The sequence below is a fragment of the Salvelinus fontinalis genome, chromosome 38 (assembly GCF_029448725.1).
Source record: "Salvelinus fontinalis isolate EN_2023a chromosome 38, ASM2944872v1, whole genome shotgun sequence".
Classification (NCBI taxonomy): domain Eukaryota; kingdom Metazoa; phylum Chordata; class Actinopteri; order Salmoniformes; family Salmonidae; genus Salvelinus; species Salvelinus fontinalis.
In genome coordinates this window covers 30,380,100-30,398,613 of record NC_074702.1, presented here as the reverse complement: position 1 = coordinate 30,398,613, position 18,514 = coordinate 30,380,100, and the positions used below count along the sequence as shown (strand labels likewise).

The following is an 18,514-nucleotide window of genomic DNA, read 5'->3' as shown; positions in this document are numbered from 1 at the left end:
TTCAGTTGATTTTACTGTACTACTCTCTCTCAACAAATGGGCTGTGGTGGTTAGAGATGGAGTGACTAGGTAGTTAACCCCTCATGGATATGTTTCTGCAGTTGTAGTAGTTTTCACCATATTTTAGTTAGTGATTGCTTTCACAAGTCGTGCACATTGCAAATAATATGACATTTACCATTATCCAAAGTTGGTGCAATAACATCAGAGATCAACAAAACATGCAATATAAATCAAACTGTTTTGGGGGGTCAACGAGGAATGATTTTACAGTTCAGCTGGATGCTCACCCCAAGCCCCCTTGTCTCACTCTAGGCATCTGAAGGATCTCCTGCATGCATGGCAGAGGGGCCCACTCTCGCCTATTACCTCACTATCCCCTGGGCTGAAGGATTATGGGTAATCTGATCAGTCGGCCCAGCTGCCTGGGCCAGAAGTCCAAGCAGGTGAGGTCCGACGAGGACTTCCTGAAGGAGTGCTACCAGCGGCGTCGCGAATGGCAAGCTCCGCCCCTGACGCACCACGGGGAGGCCAGGCTGGAGGAGGTGGTCAGAGAGAGGGAGGAGGAGGAGGAGAGGGTGACAGACAGGACGAAGGAGGGTGAGGTGGAGGACGAGGTGTCTCACGGTGACACCCCTCCCTCGGACAAACCCCTCAGGACCAACCCCTCCCCCACCCCGACGGTCACCACCACCAGTACTCTGGACAATGCCTTGCGCGGCACCCCCTCCCCCATCAAGACTTCCAGTAACAGCACCCTGACCAGGAAGGCCGTGGTCCAAGAGATCCCCTATGGGAGATCCCCTCTAGCCCAGCCCGGCTCAGTCCCGGGCTCAGCGGAGAGGAGGGCCAGCTTCCAGAGGAGAGACTCCAGAGAAGGAAGCCTCCAGAGGAAAGACTCCAGAGAGGGCAGCCCCTGGTCCTGGAAGACCTTGGCCTCCCGCGAGGTCACGGAGGTGACGGAAGTGACAGAGACAGTCGTGACAGAGATTGTGGAGGTGACGGAGTACCCGTCTGGAGAGAAGGGCGGAGACGCCATAGTCACCAGGACTGTTAGGGTTCTGACTGGCGCAGCTGAGGAACTCGCTGAGGTCAATATAACTTCAACAGCCTCTCTAAAGTGTCTATTATTATTCACTACAGTAGACTAGGATGTGACTTTCCTTTCCCCCCCTCTTTTCATTCCATTCTTTCATTGAACGTCTGAACTTCAGCTTTTCATCTTTTACCGCTCTGCAATTTCCTTAACATCTCTTCAGCAGCATGTGCTACAGAATGTGTTATACTTTTGTTAGGACAGTGCTCTTTTTCAGAAAAGTAGATTGAGCAATGAAGTCGGCTGTTGTGTTGACTTTTATATTTCTATCCCAGCTGCAAAGCGATGGACATTCTAGTTCAGACCAAGATTCCAGCTCGGACCGTTGGAGGGTAAGATATCCAGTGCATTGCTCTGTTTTGTTTTATGTGATTTACTATTTAGCATTATCTCAATCGCCTCTGCACAGTATGAAGGTAACACTGATATTACAGAATGATGCCCACGGTTTCATATGGTTGAGTTACTATAAACAGTGTTAATGCTGTGTCATGCTCTCTTTTTCCCCCAGGGAACGAGATCCGCCTTGACTCTGAGAGACGATTTTGCAGATTCTGAAACGTTCCATCAATCCCTGGAAGCACTGTTGACCTGGGTCTGTGAGATAGAGGAGCTGACAGCCAATCAGAAGCCTCCATCTTCAGAGGTCAAAGTGGTGAAAGCACAGCTGCAAGAGCAGAAGGTACAGTACCAGTCAAACGTTTGGACACGCCTACTCATTCAAGGGTTTCTTGATTTTTACTATTTTCTACATTGTAGAATAATAGTGAAGACATTAAAACTATGAAATAACACATATGGAATCATGTGGTAACCAAAATAGTTTTAAACAAATCAAAACATATTTTGTATTTGAGATTCTTCAAGTAGCCACCCTTTGCATTGATGACAGCTTTGCACACTCTTGGCATTCTCTCAACCAGCTACCTCATGAATGAGGTAGTCACCTGGAATGCATTTCAATTAACATGTGTGCCTTGTTAAAGGTTCATTTGTGGAATTTCTTTCCTTCTTAATGCGTTTGAGCCAATCAGTTGTATGGTGACAAGGTAGGGGTGATATACAGAAGATAGCCCTATTTGCTAAAAGACTTTGTCCATATTATGGCAAGAACAGCTCAAATAAGCAAAGACAAATGACAGTCCATCATTACTTTAAGACATGAAGGTCCGTCAATCCGTAAAATGTCAAGAACTTTGAAAGTTTCTTCAAGCGCAGTCGCAAAAAGCATAAAGCTCTATGATGAAATTGTCTCTCATGAGGACCGCCACAGGAAAGGAAGACTCAGAGTTACCTATGCTGCAGAGGATAAGTTCATTAGAGTTAACTGCACCTCAGATTGCAGCCCAAATGAATACTTCACAGAGTTCAAGTAACAGACACATGTCAACATCAACTGTTCAGAGGAGACTGTGTGAATCAGACCTTCATGGTTGAATTGATGAAAAGAAACCACGACTAAAGGACACCAATACTATTAAGAGACTTGCTTGGGCCAAGAAACACGAGCAATGGACATTAGATCAGTGGAAATCTGTCCTTTGGTCTAGTGAGTCCAAATTTGATATTTTCTGTTCCAACCGCTGTGTCTTTGTGAGACGCAGAGTAGGTGAACGGATGATTTCCGCGTGTGTGGTTCCCACCGTGAAGCATGGAGGAGGAAGTGTGATGGTGTGGGGGTGCATTGCTGGTGACACTGTAAGTGATTTATTTAGAATTCAAGGCACACTTAACCAGCATGGCTACCACAGCATTCTACAGCGATACGCCATCACATCTGGTTTGCTCTTAGTGGGACTATGATTTGTTTTTCAACAGGACACTGACCCAACACACCTCCAGGATGTGTAAGGGCTATTTGACCAAGAAGGAGAGTGATGGAGTGCTGTATCAGATGACCTGGCCTCCACAATCACCTGACCTCAACCCAATTGAGATGGTTTGGGATGAGTTGGACGGCAGAGTGAAGGAAAAGCAGCCAACAAGTGCTCAGCATATGTGGGAACTCCTTCAAGACTGTTGGAAAAGCCATCCTCATGAAGCAGGTTGAGAGAATGCCAAGAGTGTGCAAAGCTGTCGTCAAGGCAAAGGGGTGGAAAGAATCTAAAATATATTTTGATTTGTTTAACACTTTTTTTCTCTACTACATGATCCCATATGTGTTACTTCATCGTTTTTATTCTACGAAGTAGAAAATAGTAAAAAATAAAGAAAATCCCTTGAATGAGTAGTTGGGTCCAAACATTTGACTGGTACTGTAATTTACAACATGGTACACAAAATATCTAAACTTTCACACAGCACCCACGGCTAAGTAGCTATAATGTTTGATCAATCGCATGAGGACACTATCTATGGAAAATGGCACTGAGATCATGGAAATAGTCAAATGCTCCCTTTATTATATTAAATCCCTTGTAATCAGGGCTGAATATTGAAGGTTCACTCTTACAATTCCTGGGATTATTTTTTTTTTTAAAAGCCATTCACCTTTTAGTGTGAACCAGCGCCCATTGTGAGTACAGTGGGTGAGGTGAAACCTGCCTGGCTCCTCACAATGCAGGCCTGACACTTGAGATGGGGCTTTCATTGCAGGAGAGACAAGAAAAGGCACATACTGTATACCCAAATGTAAATTCTCAGGGCTAGCAAGTAGCAATGACTCTCTGCAGCTAAGACCTGAGTCGTATGAGCTGTGTTTGTCCTCACTCCTAATACGTCCATTTGAGATATTCTCTGGCTTTACACTTCACTTCTCAATAGTTGTAGCCTATTTTCAAGCATTTGTAAGATTACACTGGATGTTCTAAAGTAGCCCATCCACGACTTATCACAGGTTTTGACCTTTTTATCACTGAGAAAATATCTTTGAGTCTCACCATCAGAAAGACAATGAGTAAGACTTGGCGTTTTCCCTGGTCAGGTACTGTGGTCAGGTTAAACTCCTGGTCATAACAACAATAAGGCAATGGCTGAGTATCCATTATCATCTCACAGCTCCTGCAGCGTCTCCTAGAGGACCGGAGGCACAGTATGGAGACCATGATGCTGGAGGGCCCTCATGTGGCCGAGGCTTTCCCAGGGGAGGAGGTGGAGCAGGCCAGGGTCCAGCTCTCCATGCTCAGACACAAATGGGAGGCCTTACTGGTAGATGCGGTGAACAGGTCAGCTCATTGAACTGTGGTGCTCTCCCTTCATGTGGGTGAGGAAATGGCCTGGTCCAGAGACACTGCCCTGGGCCTGGAGCAACTTAAAGGCATTATGCTATGCTATGCTATGCTATGCTATGCTATGCTATGCTATGCTATGCTATGTTATGTTATGTTTTATTTTGCTTCGTTTTGCTATGTTATGCTATGCTATGCTATCATGCTGTTGGCAGCGTGGGCTGAGCTGTAATGTAATGGGTGTTGTGTATTGGTGTTGACAGGCGGGGCAATCTGGAGCTCATCCTGCCCAGGTCCAAGCTCTTCCAGGAGAGGGTGGGCAGCCTGCAGCAATGGCTCATCTCCGTGGAGCAGGATCTGGCCAAGCTACGCAACGCTGAGAGGGAAATGCTACGCCTCCCCGAGGCTACGGAGGAAGCCAAGGTAGGACATCATCTATGTATACGTTTCTCCTGTATGCAGGCCTATACCCTGTGCCATATACTGCATGTTTATATACCAGTGGAGGCTGGTGGGCTGAGAAATCGTCTGACACAAAATGGCTGACATATTTTTGGAATCACCCCTCAGGCTGTGGTGGAAGAGATCAAGGCGAAAAACGCTGACTTGGTGAAAATTCAACAGAGCGGTCATGACCTCAAGGAGAAGATTTCAGGTACATAAATGACTGTTGCAAAATCAATGCGTTTTGTAAATGTTAACCCTTACCGATACACAAAATCCATCAACAGATGACTTACATAGAGAAACAGCATGAGAAGCGACATGCCACAGGAGGCTGCTGAGGGGAGAACGGCTCGTAATAATGGCCGGAATTGAGCAAATGGAATGGCATCAAACACCTGGAAACCACGTGGTTGATGTATTTGATACCATTCCACCCATTCCGCTCCAGTTATTACCACGAGCCTGTTCTCTCCCATGCTACATACTAATAGTAATAACTAAGAGTACCAACATGCTAAGAGTACCAACATGCTAAGAGTACCAACATGCTAAGAGTACCAACATGCTAAGGGTACCAACATGCTAAGATTATCCACATGCTAAGTGTAGCAAAATGCTAATCCTACACGTCTTTCTGTTGGTGTGGTCCCCACAGAAGAGGAAGCCCAGCAGGTGCAGGAGCGTGTGGACAGCCTGAGAATACGCTGCTCGGTGTTGAGCCTGACCAGTGGTGACGTGCTGCAGAGACTGGAGCAGGCCCTGGAGGCATCCAGCCGCTGCACCTCCAGCCAGGAAGACCTCCACCTGTGGCTGGGCCGCATCGAGAGGGAACTGCTGGGGCCTGCTGGGGGGCAGACTGGGGGTGGAGACACGGTGCTCTGTGCTGCAGAGAGACAGAGGGTAACAAGCGGGGATTAGCAATGTTGCCTGTGTACATAACTGATATGAGGTTGATGGACTGCTTACTCACCAGTCACGACTACTCATTGGGTCCGGTGCATTTAGTCAATTTTGATAGTCTTCTGATAAGGATGATAGGAATTCTGCACGCACTTCAACTAGACAGCAATGTGTACTTTTGTTAACCTGTCTGTATGTGTGTGTTATTTATTGTCAGTTGGAGCAGGCTGTGGTGAAGGAGATGGCCTGGTTCAGAGACACTGCCCTGGGCCTGGAGCAACTTAAAGCCATTACTCTGGAGCCTGAGCTTATCTCTGCCCAACTCTATGAACAGAAGGTGAAGAGACCCCTTGGAACTACATTTTAGAAGCTACTTTGTCCCTTAGGGCCACCCTATACAAGCCCGTTCATCCACCTCTACATATGCCATGCTTTGATCTACAACCAGCTATGAGGATTTGTATAGAGGTCGGATGATGTTTGAAAATATTTATTGGTTTGCAAAGGCTTGTGTGTTTGCACAGTATTTTACATGACCTTAATTTTAGATGGTAAAATATGCCATGCTTTTGTGTGTTGTGTACACGAAGATCCTTGCGGTGGAGATTCTGCAACACCAGTTCAACATTGAGAAGATGGTGAAGATCGCTGAAATCTTGCAGACATACGGCGAGGAAGGGGAAATACGGGATCTGCAGGTACATACTGTAACATCTTACCCATGATATCATCTGAATATAAAACATTGAAACAAATGAGGCAAGCTACTAGCACACGGGTCACGTTAAAGCTGTTGTCATCCAATCTCCCCAGACCCCGTTGGATGCCTTACAGGAGCAATGCAACACCACGTCAGCCACCAACTCCCACGTGGTCCTGCAGCTGGAGCATGCCCAGTCCCTCTTGGTCCAGTTCACTGAGGGCTTTGCTGAGGTGTCACCATGGCTACAGGAAACCCAAGCACTCATTGGCCAGCTCTCCCTGAGCACCATTAGCTACAAGGCATTCCGAGAACAACAGGACCTCTTACAGGTACTGTGGCAGAGACCTGCCTTTGAGTGGAGTGACAATTCTTTTTTTGTCATTTTTTTTCTCCCTGTTCAACAATGATGCCCTTTTAGGCTTCATAGCTCCCCCTCCGTTTTCTGCTCAAATGTGCTGTTCTACTGTTCTTCCTTTGTAGATTTTTTTGGCTCCGTTCATTAGTGTACTTTAATCTACTTCCTGAAAGGATAACATTGAACATTCCCACAGGTACATAAAGACATCTCTATTCTCCTCGGTAGCTAATGGAAAGTGAGACAAGGTGACCCGTTTTACCTTTCCTCTTCATCAGTTCTCAGAGATAGAATTGAGACTCCTCGTTTTTCAAACATAGCCATTTAAGTGCACTCTACAATGCCTATACCATGCCCCAAAAGTTATCTGGGTCATATTCATTAGGTACCAAACAGAAGGAAACGTGGAGGAATTACCTGAATTTGTCCAATAAGAAACTGTCCTTTTAGTTTTCCGTTTTAAAACGTTTTACTACTGTGTGCCCTAATGAATACAACCCAGCTCTGTGTGTCTAGGGATCTATTTCTATGACCCCTAACCGTTTCTCACCTAGGGCCTAAGGGAGTCCATAGCAGAGCATAGACCTCTGATAGCACGGCTGTGCTCGCTGGGGAAGCGTCTGTCAGAGCTTAGCCCCGCCCAGGGGGAGGAGTTCTGTCATAGCGCCGCGGAGGCTGAGGAGCAGCACAGGGCCATCAGGGACAGGGTCAGAGAGGCTGCCAATCTGCTGGAAGAGTCCCTGCCAAGATACACACAGGTGACAGTTATGCACGCACTGCTGCATGAACACACGGGCACGCAAGCCTGCATGGAGACTGTCTTTCGGACTCTCTGTGGTCACAAAAAGATCCCATGACACTTATCTTAAGAGTAGGGATGTTAACCCCGGGGTGCTGGCTAAATTCCCAATCTGGCCCTCATACCATCATGGCCATCTAATCCTCCCCAGCTTCCAATTGGCTCATTCATCCCCCCTCCTCTCCCCCTGTAACTATTCCCCAGGTCGTTGCTGTAAGTGAGAATGTGTTCTCAGTCAACTTACCTGGTAAAATAAGGCTTAACATTTAAAAAAAAAAAAAAGACACACGTGCAACACAAACACACACACGCACTCACACACACACACACGTGCGTAAAGACACACACATGAAGACACACACATGGTACATGTATACTTAAATACAGAACACATAGCAGTCTCACCAGACACTGCGTACTGTGAGAATAGACTATCCACGTGTAAACGCTTGACCGTCACTTACGCACAGTGACACAACGGTGTCTTGTCTCTGTAGTTGAATGAGAGGATGACGCTGATTAGAGAGAGTCTGGACCGTCTGCTTGGCCACATGCAGTCTCCAGTCTCTCTTCAGGGCCATACCCCGCGCATCCAGGAGCAGCTACAGGAAAACAAGCACAACCTGGCTGAGCTCTCCAAGCTGGAGCTGGGGCTGGGGAGTGTCCGGACCCAGGCTGACGAGCTCCTGGCCAACACGCTGGCAGCGTGGGACGCCTCCATCGGTACAGGTACGCTCATCACCAAGTGCCGAAATGTTGGTCCTTTGCCTTAAACGGTTGGGAGCTTTTCTGTTTAGCAGCAGACATCTGGAGAGGGAGAATACATTGCAGGTGTTTTGCCTGCCTGCCTGTGTGTCATGAATTTATCTTGAAACACCGTGGAGAACGTACTTTGAGAGAAAACACAGAGATGTCACTGTGACTTGCAATGATTGTGAAATGTGGTTGACATGTGTATGAGTGTCTGCTAAACGACTAAAACGCAATGTATTATATTGACTGTGCTCCGTGTTCTCCCTAGCGATCCAGGAGCAGGTGTCCAGCCTGACCCAGCTGTGGGAGGAGGCTCAGAGGCAGGCTCAGGAGAGAGATGGCTGGCTGCTCAACCTGCTGGACCTGGCCCTCAAGTTCTGGGGCGATGTTAGTGACGTGTCGGCCGGCCTGAACGATGCCCAACAGGCTGTCCTGGACCTGAACGCCAGTAGGACAGACTCAGAGACCATCCGCCAGAGCCTGGAGACCATGCAGGTAACTGCGGCCGGTGGAGCTGTTGGTTTGATCTTAGCTGCTTAAGATTTCCAGTGAACGTGTTTTTTTCATCTCTGTCAGGTGTTTGTTTCGTCCTCTGTTAGGTACCAACACGATCTATCTCAACTAATATACTTTATGCTGCCTGTTTCTATTTATCTCCCTTCTTACCGATCCCATTGTGGGGTCTCGCACCCCTGACTATATCGCCTTACAGACACTCAGGAAGGACATTGACAGTCTACAGGGGGAGCTGGACACGCTTGGCATTCTGGGAATGGACCTGATGTCAGCATGTGGGGATACGGACAAACCTGATGTCACCAAGAGCCTAGATGAGGTGAGGAGTAAGGGGAGGTAACGTTCATTTTAATATTCATTTTCTGTAAGACAATCATTTCCCTATGTGTTTCTAAACAACTACATCGCTGACTCCATAGCTCTACTGCACATGGAACAACCTGAGTAAACTCTGGAGTGAGTGTCACAAAAAGCTGGAGGAATCTTTACAGATGGCTCTACATTACCAGGACACCATACAGGTGCGTGTGTACAGTATGTATGCATGTGTAGTGCATTCGTGAATGTGTTTGTGCGTGTCTGTGTGTGGGAGCTGGTCACTAACATATCCGTATTGTCACATAGCTTTGCTTGGCTGCCGCTTCTCCTCTTAACTCCCCCTTTGCCAACAAAGACCTCCACTAGTCTTTCATGTCAATTGCAATGGCAGAAACCAGACTCTAGCTCCCTGTAATGTTGACTGACAGAGTGACTGAGTGACTGACAGACTGTGCACTTCCCTGCCAGTGGGAAACAAATGGTGTTGATGGTGTTAACTGTGAGAGACACAGTCTATACCCGAGGTCTGGGAAGCCAGCCTCGGTGTCGCCACTTGTACAAGTCAGCAGGATCGCAATGTTTCATTGTTCAATATGGAAGTTATTCCACCACTTCAAAATACATAGCAACTATTCATAGTCTCTTGGGACACAAACGTGTGCGTATATGAATGGATGATGTTTTTAATAATATAAAAAATAATCCCTTTCTTGTTTTTCCACAGGGGCTTTTCGAGTGGCTCAAGTCAGCAGAGCTGAGATCCACAGAGGAGTTCTTGGTAGGAACTGACCTGGAGTCAGTCAAAGAGCAGCTGTGTGATCTCAAGGTGAGTCTACTCTACACAGACAGAACGTACTGAAGAGCTCCCACTCTTTTCTAAACTCAATAATTGTCCTAATTGTCACGAAGCCTTTGAGTATCTTGCTGAATCGGACAGGTCTTTCCACGTTGCCAGCTCTGTAAAGTATATGAAACCTGTGCCCCTTTTCTCCTCAGGAGTTTAAACGGGAGCTATACCAGAAGAAGATCGAGATGGAGAGCCTGAGCCACCGCTTCGTGTGCAGGCTGTCTCCAGGCTCGGAGCGTCCCGGATCTGTCTCTCCCCTGTGTGACTTCAGACAGCGCTGGGACAGCCTGGAGGCAGAGACCGTCAGCAGACAGGTCAGACTACGCTCAATCACTCATCAATATGTGGAATTCAATTGGCTGGGACTGGTTTCCCAGACACGGATTAACCCGAGTCCTGGATTAAGAAGCACTTTCCATGGAGAAATTCCATTGAGGATGTTTTTTTAGTCTAGGATAAGGCTCAGCCTGTGTTCAGGAAACCGACGCCTGTTCAGTATTTTTTCCAATGGCTAGGGTTATGTTATTGAAGAGGTCGGACAATGCGTTCATGTGTTTTTCACTACTTGTGGTTGCAGCATCAGCTGGAGTGTGCCCTGCTGGGTCTGGGTCAGTTCCAGAACACTCTGGATGAGCTGCACACCTGGCTCTCCCACACAGCCGACCTCCTCCAGTGCAGTCGGCCAATCAGCATCGACCTGCAGGCATGCGAGATAGAGCTGGCCAAACACAAGGTCCCGTGACTTAAATGAATCAACACAATTTATTGGGATCAATGCCATTTTAATGCTTCTGACACCTATGGGTGTGTGTGTGTTTGAGGAAGGATGATACTATTGGATATATTGGGATATGCATGTACTATGTTCTCCCCACTCTAGGTGCTGCGTAATGACGTCATGTCCCACGTGCGTACGGTGGAGTCTTTGAACCAGGCGGGGCGGGGCCTGTTGGAGGTGGGGACTGGGGACAGCCCTCACGGTCTGCACCCGCGGCTGGAGCAGCTGAACGAACGCTGGGAGTTTGTCCGCTGTGAGACAGAGCGCAGACAGCTACAGCTGGAGAACAACCTCAGTCAGGTGAGGAGAGATTGGGAATGGGGAATAGACCAAGAGGCAAGTTAAAGGTTATTTTTCATGATCCCTCCATCTCTCTTTCTCATTCACTATCGCAAAGAGATGCCAGACTTATTACTTGAGTCTTAGGTCCAGTTACTTATTAGGTTTCTCCCAACATTGCGGTATCATTAGTCATTAGTCATTAGTCATTAGTCCACAGTACTGAAGGATCATCTGCTCTGTGATGCCCTCTAGGGGTCAGTGTCTGAATCAGACTTAGTCAAATAAGAAATATTGCAGTCGTAACAGATTAGTGATTGATTATTAAATTATTATTAATGTGGTTGTCAGAAATGTATTTATCTTTCTTTTTTTTCTACCCTAGGTCCAAGATGTTACCATGGAGATCCAGGACCTTCTTCAGTGGTTGGAGAACACAGACCTGAGGCTGTCCTCCAGTAAGACAGTGTGGGGGATGCCTGACTCTGCCAGCGAGAGGCTCAACGCACATCTGGTAAGGCCAACCCAACACCTCACACCAACCCACTAACCCACTGAAACGGTCCTGTGCCTTGATGGGAAAAAATGATCTCCAGGTTCAGAGATTCATAATAATATAGGATGAGAACACTTTCCCCATCCAACTGTAGCTCATTAAAACCCAATGTGTATTGTAATTGTATGATTTTTTACAAGGTTTTGCCTCAGCTCAGAGTAACCTACTCTTTGAGTATGCACATTTACAGTGTGGCATCGAGCAACAGTGATATCTATATAGCTGGATAACCCCCGTCTAGTAGTCGATCTCTTTAATTCAAACGTTTTCCCTTGAATGTGTAAATTCAAGTGTGAATTGAATGACTAGGAAGGAACATTTGAAAAGGACATATATTATTTATTTGTATTACTGACACGACATGTTTTTATATACTGTATCAACTGCTTAAAACACTTGTTCGTTACGTCTGAGATGGCAGTGCGTCTTATTATAAAAGGCACGTTTCACTGTTAATTACACAGAGTTTGAGTCATAAACTACCCCCCAGTTAGTCAGCACATAATGTCATTACATCATTTCATATGTTAGTACATTTTGTCCTCACTTCACCCTGCACTCACTCTCCTCACTTGACCCTGGCAATTTAGCTAGTTTTTGCCTTTCCTAAAAGGCGTAGTGGGCAAATCACACTTCCGCTGTTAAAGTATGGGAACATCTTTTCAGTCAAGAAGTTGTCTTTGAAGATGCACAGGGTAGTGTTCTTGGCGAGGTCAAAGAATTTCACCTCCCCTTTGTTACAGTCCAGTTGTACGCGGATCACTCGTGGGCTCTCATCTACCTTGATCTGGACGTACGATTGTATACCTGCTTTGTACTTCCCACTGATGTATTTGATGATCCATAATCCATTCTGAGGCTCCATTTTGACTTGCGTCTTGCGTGGAATGGACTCTTTGGCTACCCCTAAGATCCAGTTATCATTATCTCCGACCTCCACGTCCCAGTAATGGGTGCCTTTGCTGTACCCTTCAGAACCCAACACTCCTACGTTAAGAAACCTTTCGGGGTTGTCTGGGAGACTCTGCCTCTCGTCACAGTATGTCATAGTGGTGAGGTCATCAGAGAGGGTGAACTTAGTGGACATTGTGTTCGGATCCATGATCACAGGAGCTATAGGGATGTGTGCAGAGATGTTGTATATTAATATTGAACTATATCGGTGGGAGACACAGTAGAGAAACACATTTCTTTTGGGGGGGGGTTGGTGTGCACTCACTGTAGTCAACAAACTCAAGCATCTTCTCCCAAACTTTGAACTTGAGAGATCCTACATGTTTGGCCATGTCAATCAGTGCTCCTGATACTACCTCAGTATCTGCAGAATCTGGGAATGTGCAATCGGCTCTATGGTAAAAAAAAAAAGGGATGTCGTCAGTGATATGGAAAAAATATATAGGTATTTAGATCTTTTTTTTATTGATTTACCTGTTAAGTATGGCCTTGTAGTTCTATAAAAAAAGAACGAGGACAAACGTCACTTTTGATATCAGGTAACTGTGAGAGAAATAGTTTCATGTTTTGAAACATTTTGACAGACCCCTTACCTTGAGGAATGTGATATTGTCCACTTCCATTTCCTTATCGACAACTACAATTGTCTCTGAAAGGGTTGTGATCTCTCTGGCCAATGCCTCAGCCCTTTCTCGCATCACTTCAGATTTCTGCTGTTCTTCCTCTCTCAGGGTAGCGATCCTGGCCGTCTCTTCCTCTTCTAGGAACTGCTGGAGTTTCTTAAACTCCCTCCTTATCTGCTCCTCTGCACATTGGGCCTGGCCCTACAATAGAACATGTTCAACTTACTTTTCAACATTGCTCAAGTGCTCACTCCAATTTGTATGTTGCTTAAATTATATTACGATAGCTACCTTTATGTGCTCTTCCCAGCTTTGATGACGCATCTTGGCTGTGTTCTTGTTTTCTAGTTTGTTCTTCAAAGTGGAAACCACAACCTGGATTTCACTCTAGATTGGAAGTGATACTTGTCAACACATCTTCTTATTTTTTAATACACAACTCTGTCACACTGTAAAACAAATATGTGTTGATTCAGCTTTAAAAAAATCTAGGCAATCAGCTGCGATATCGTTTTTAGTTTGCTCAACATTTGGGCATATCAGCTCAAATGTAACTAGACATCATATTGTAGCTGGTTGGTTGCCTTGATTTGTTTGTGTTGAATAATCCGAAGTCCTCTAACCTCCTGCTGGGCTCTCCACTGATATGTTTAAAAACAACTTTAAAAAAAAAAGGGTTTTGTACTTTATTCAGACAGATGCAGAATAAGGGATAGTGGGATACATATTTGGGAAGGTGGTGTTAAGGACTGAACCCCTCGGGGAACAGTATATGTGTAACGTTTGTCGTCGGAAGGAGACCAAGGTGCAGCGTGGGTAGGCGTACATGCTTTAAAATGTTCCACCGAGAAAAAACAATAAAGAATACAACGAACGAAAAGCTTCGTCGTGCAAACTACATGCACTCAAACAAAGACAAGATCCCACACTGAAGGAGGGAAAAAGGGCTGCCTAAGTATGATCCCCAATCAGAGACAATGAAAGACAGCTGCCTCTGATTGGGAACCACACTCGGCCAAACACAAAGAAATAGAGAACATAGAATGCCCACCCAAATCACACCCTGACCTAACCAAACATAGAGAATAACAAGGATCTCTAAGGTCAGGGCGTGACAGTACCTTCCCCCCCAAAGGTGCGGACTCCGGCCGCAAACCTGAACCTATAGGGGAGGGTATTACCCCTTGGGCCAGTAACTGAAAGGTCGCTGGTTCGCATACCCAAGCCACACTACTATTTTATCGCACCTATCCAGTGTATAATTTAAACGGAACAAATATATAAGCACAACATGCAACAATTTCAACAAGAGTTACAGTTCATATAAGGAAATCAGTTAATTTAAGTAAATTAATTAGGCCCTAATCTATGGATTTCACATGACTGGGCAGGGGCACAGCCATGGGTGGGGTGGGAGGGCATAGGCCCATCCACTTGGGAGCCAGGCACCTACTCTGAGACGCTTTTTGAGTACGGGTCCAGGACAAGACCAACGGAAGGTACGTTGGGAAATCGTGTTGCCAAAGAGAGTAGATAGTGGTTTCCTCTCTGGCGCTGAGCTCTCCTCGTCAACTTGAAAGATGAAAGTGCGTTTGTGCAATGTCTTTTGTCATTGCCTTCCACAGGCAAACATGAATTTGTAACTTTACGCAACAAGCCTTTTCAAATTCAACTCAAAGTCCACTCAACTCAGAAAATAACGCCGATTAAGACATTTATTTTGTCACTGAGGGAGATACATTGGCAGTTTAATGAAAGCAGAGTAAACAAAAAGTTTACAAAATGGTCTCACCTTCAAATCCGGCACAGCCTCCTCAATGGGATAACAGTCATGACCTTTATGTTTTTTTGATGTGTAGCAGACAACACAGATGGGCTGTTTATCGTCGAAACAGAAGATTTTAAGTTTCTCTCCATGCAGCCGGCAGTTATCAGATCCGACCTTTTCAGCCCCCTTCCGTAAGGAATCACAGAGGCTCTTTAAGGCGAGGCTTAAACTCTGCTCCTCAGATGAACACTCGGCCCTGCATGCAGGACACAGCGGATTCTCCATATCCTTCCAGGATTTCCGCAGACACTCCTCACAGAAGCTGTGGCTGCATTTGAGGACCACGGGGTTCCTGAAGATGTCACAGCACACGGGACAAGAGAGGTGCCCCTCCAAGAGAGACAAACTGGCAGCCATTCTCTTTCACACACAGGGATTGTCTGTGCAGTTCCTTCCTCGTCGACGTGAGCCGTGGCTGGATCAAAGGGCATGTTAATATGATTGAAATGGACTCCTCCCACGAGTTACCAAGAAACATAACAGAAACCAAACTCACTCTGCCTCCGTGCAGAAACTCAGTCTTGGTAAATAGTGTCAACTGTTTAGGATTAAAGCACTATGGCAAACAATTATCAAAGGCGAAATATTGTACAAACTATTCGAGTGACATAAAACAACAAAAACTGACATTTTGTGAGGACTTTTGCCTATGTGAGCAAACCTCTTTACCACTAGATGTCAGTAAGTTCCAGACATTGTGAAGACATGGTGAAGACATGGAAATGATGAAGGTATTGCTTAAAGCGGTGTAAACATAAAGACATGGTCACCCCGTGACACTGTTGTAATACAGATGTAACATTTTACCTTTAAAGTCTGGTGGAGAAAAGTCACAGTGAATCCCATTCAGAGGAAACCTGTACCTAGGTATGCTCTCATCTTATTAGCAAGCCGTTCCAAGAGCTTCAACTAAATGTTATTGTCTGCCATCTCGCTCTCTCTTTCTTTAAGATGGAGCGGCAGGCAGGCATTGCGATGGACACAGGCTTAGTGATTAATTACTTATCTTACACTGTCCAATGTTCTCCCTCCCAGGCAGCCAGGAAGCTAGGAGCCCTTATTAGGGCAGAGGATGGCTGTCAATCCCCCGAGGTTCTAAATGAGCTTCGGCAGTTTGACATAGTGTTCTCTCTTACTATTCTCCCCGGGACTAGTCTCAGTGACAGACGCCTTCTGGAGTGCATCAAGACCACTCCACCAGTCTCACGCCACTCTCAGGGTGTTGCGGAGCTGACAGAACAGTGTCAGTGTGGTTCGCACGTCCCCAAGGGTCCTTGGGACACGAGAGGGTGCTAGAGCCCAGTGCCTGTACCAAAATATGATCTTCCACTTGAGCTGACAGCACAGTGTCAGTATGCCGGGCCTAGTGTTGTAGTCAAGTCGCTAAACTGGACTTGAGTACTACAACACTGGCACTCCCCAGAGGGTCCTGAGAGAGGACCGGGTGCTAATGCTCAGTGCCTGTTCCAAAATAACCTCATCCTCTTTGTTCAATGCCACTGTGCTGTAGAGCTCCATCCTGCTGCACAGACTCTGGAGGGACGGAAGGTATTGATGGCGATGGCTCCGAGGGCATATTCAATATTGTTTTCAATAGAGTATAACGGTGTCACATTTATGACAATTAGTCAATAGGCTGTTTCTCTCCTGTGCTACGGCGTTATGGTGGACGGTAACTAGTGCTAAAATAAATACTTATTTTCCACCATAATTTGCAAATAAATTCATTAAAAATCCTACAATGTGATTTTCTGGATTTTTTTTACTCATTTTGTCTGTCATAGTTGAAGTGTTCTATGATGAAAATTACAGGCCTCTCTCATCTTTTTAAGTGGGAGAACTTGCACAATTGGTGGCTGACTAAATACTTTTTTGCCCCACTGTATGTATATCAGTTTGAAAGGAAACTGTGTATGAGTGGACATAGTGGATGCTGAGCAGGGTTCAATCCCCCATTGCAAGGGGATGTGGTCCAGAGTCCGCTGCGTAAACCACAAGGCCTACGCCAAACTCTAACATGTGTTAGAGTCTCTTTTCGTGTGTCTTTTAAACACCCCTCTCAGGGTTGGGTTAAATGCGGAAGACACATTTCAGTTGAAGGCCTTCAGTCCCTTTCCCTCTCTGTACCGCCCCAGGAACTGTGTAATGAGATGGACTCCAAGCTCCATGCCTACACAGACGTGAGGAACGCCATCCGTAGGATGTTGGAGAGCAGCAACGTGACCCGAGGCTCCAGCACGGAACACAGCCTCTGTATCCTGGAGCAGAAGTGGGCTACCGTCTACGGGAAAGTACAGGACCGCAAGGTGAGAGTGAGACTTCGCCTGCTCCCGGATCTACGTGCTTTAGCCAACTCCTCAGACCATTGTCGACATCACATACAGGGTTGTGTTCATTGGGGCCTGCAGCAATGTTTTAGCTACAGAAAACGAAAAGGAGCATTTCTTACTGGATAAGTTCAGGTAGTCCCTCCCTTTTTCAGTCAGTTTACTTCCAACCCAGATCTGGGACCAGGCTAAGTGACACCGACGAGGGGCCTAAGGACAGGATGATTAACTACAGTATGTTTGTGAACGACCTGAGTAAAAGTGTGGTATCTGTTCTGTTCGTAGGCTAAGCTAACCGAAGGGTTGAGCCTGGCGAAGGAGTTCCACTGTAATGTCCAGGAGCTGCTGACCAGGATGGCCAAGTGTGAGGAGGCCATAGGAGTCCTGCCTGTCCCCAGCTTTGTCCTGGACACAGTCTGTGGCCAGCTTCAAGACCACCGGGTGGGTTTGTGTGTGTGTGTCCGTGCCTGCATGCGAGTTTGTGTTTGTGCGTATTAGCATGCGTGTACACATGCATTTGTGTGTCTATGTGTGTGAGAGTACAGTGTATGTTTGTGCATGTGGGTGTGCATGCGCAAATTACGTCTGCGTGTATATGATAAATCATAGTGTGTACCCCCCCCCCCCCCCCCCCCAGACTCTGGTGAGTGAGGTGAACTGTTATGGTGAGAAGAAGACAGTGGTGGAGAGTGCAGGCTCCAGGCTGGCCGAGTTGAGCAGGAAGGAGGACTGTGACGTGGTTCACAACCTGATCATGACCGTACACGACCGCTACAGGAAACTTCACCAGCGAGCCACAGAGAGGGGCCGAACACTAGAGGACGTCAAGAAGAATGCAAAACAGGTAGAGATACAGAACCATCAGTTATTCTCAGAAATATATATATATTTTTTGGTCATTATTAACTATTCTGTATTTTCCACCACACGTATTCATTTTTTACAACATCCTCTATCTAGTAACTCATAAAGACCCTCCAAAGAGTTAATGCCTCAGTTTCAAAAGTCCAATTTAGAAGGGCTCTCATGATAACAAGCGTGCGTTAAACTCTAATATTTCAGTTCAGTGAATCTTGGCGCCTCCTAGTGGACTGGATGACTGAGGTGGAGCAGACGCTGGACACACATAAAGAGATCGCTGTGGACTACGAGGAAATTAAACTGCAGCTCACCGAACAGAAGGTAGGCCTAAAGAAATGATAGAAATAATTATAGCTCTTGTGAATATTTTTCTAGCTTGGAATGTACACTGCTCAAAAAAATAAAGG

At 46.2% G+C, this 18,514-nt stretch overlaps 2 protein-coding genes across 3 annotated transcripts in view; one reads left to right on the top strand and one right to left on the bottom strand.

The window, feature by feature from the left end:
* The window catches only part of macf1b (microtubule actin crosslinking factor 1b), a 35,502-nt gene that overhangs the window by 4,801 nt on the left and 12,187 nt on the right, over nt 1-18,514 (top strand). For both annotated transcript variants that reach the window (XM_055903177.1, XM_055903178.1), the window contains exons 2-25: nt 316-1,091; nt 1,372-1,428; nt 1,608-1,778; nt 4,094-4,260; nt 4,527-4,686; nt 4,834-4,918; nt 5,366-5,610; nt 5,828-5,947; nt 6,201-6,308; nt 6,424-6,642; nt 7,223-7,426; nt 7,965-8,196; nt 8,489-8,715; nt 8,933-9,055; nt 9,156-9,257; nt 9,779-9,880; nt 10,051-10,215; nt 10,479-10,634; nt 10,782-10,979; nt 11,344-11,472; nt 17,055-17,225; nt 17,532-17,687; nt 17,884-18,090; nt 18,309-18,428. In XM_055903177.1, coding sequence (XP_055759152.1) covers nt 396-1,091; nt 1,372-1,428; nt 1,608-1,778; nt 4,094-4,260; nt 4,527-4,686; nt 4,834-4,918; nt 5,366-5,610; nt 5,828-5,947; nt 6,201-6,308; nt 6,424-6,642; nt 7,223-7,426; nt 7,965-8,196; nt 8,489-8,715; nt 8,933-9,055; nt 9,156-9,257; nt 9,779-9,880; nt 10,051-10,215; nt 10,479-10,634; nt 10,782-10,979; nt 11,344-11,472; nt 17,055-17,225; nt 17,532-17,687; nt 17,884-18,090; nt 18,309-18,428 — 4,320 coding nt within the window. In that variant the 5' untranslated portion in view covers nt 316-395. The remainder of the gene's footprint in view (nt 1-315; nt 1,092-1,371; nt 1,429-1,607; nt 1,779-4,093; nt 4,261-4,526; nt 4,687-4,833; nt 4,919-5,365; nt 5,611-5,827; nt 5,948-6,200; nt 6,309-6,423; nt 6,643-7,222; nt 7,427-7,964; nt 8,197-8,488; nt 8,716-8,932; nt 9,056-9,155; nt 9,258-9,778; nt 9,881-10,050; nt 10,216-10,478; nt 10,635-10,781; nt 10,980-11,343; nt 11,473-17,054; nt 17,226-17,531; nt 17,688-17,883; nt 18,091-18,308; nt 18,429-18,514) is intronic.
* Nucleotides 11,837-15,333, bottom strand: LOC129837203 (nuclear factor 7, brain-like). Its single transcript, XM_055903179.1, has 6 exons — nt 14,884-15,333; nt 13,383-13,478; nt 13,062-13,292; nt 12,943-12,965; nt 12,734-12,861; nt 11,837-12,627 (listed from the first exon to the last, which is right to left on the bottom strand). The coding sequence occupies exons 1-6, from the start codon at nt 15,274-15,276 to the stop codon at nt 12,101-12,103; spliced, it is 1,398 nt and encodes a 465-aa protein (XP_055759154.1). The 5' UTR covers nt 15,277-15,333; the 3' UTR covers nt 11,837-12,100.

Bases quoted from the DNA above. Each gene is read 5' to 3' on its own strand.
- LOC129837203 (XM_055903179.1), bottom strand. From the start codon at position 15,276: ATGGCTGCCAGTTTGTCTCTCTTGGAGGGGCACCTCTCTTGTCCCGTG. The intron at 13,479-14,883 runs GTGAGACCATTT...CTTCCAATCTAG, and splicing joins AGGCTGTGCCGGATTTGAAG to AGTGAAATCCAGGTTGTGGT. The intron at 13,293-13,382 runs GTAGCTATCGTA...GTTCTATTGTAG, and splicing joins GCTGGGAAGAGCACATAAAG to GGCCAGGCCCAATGTGCAGA.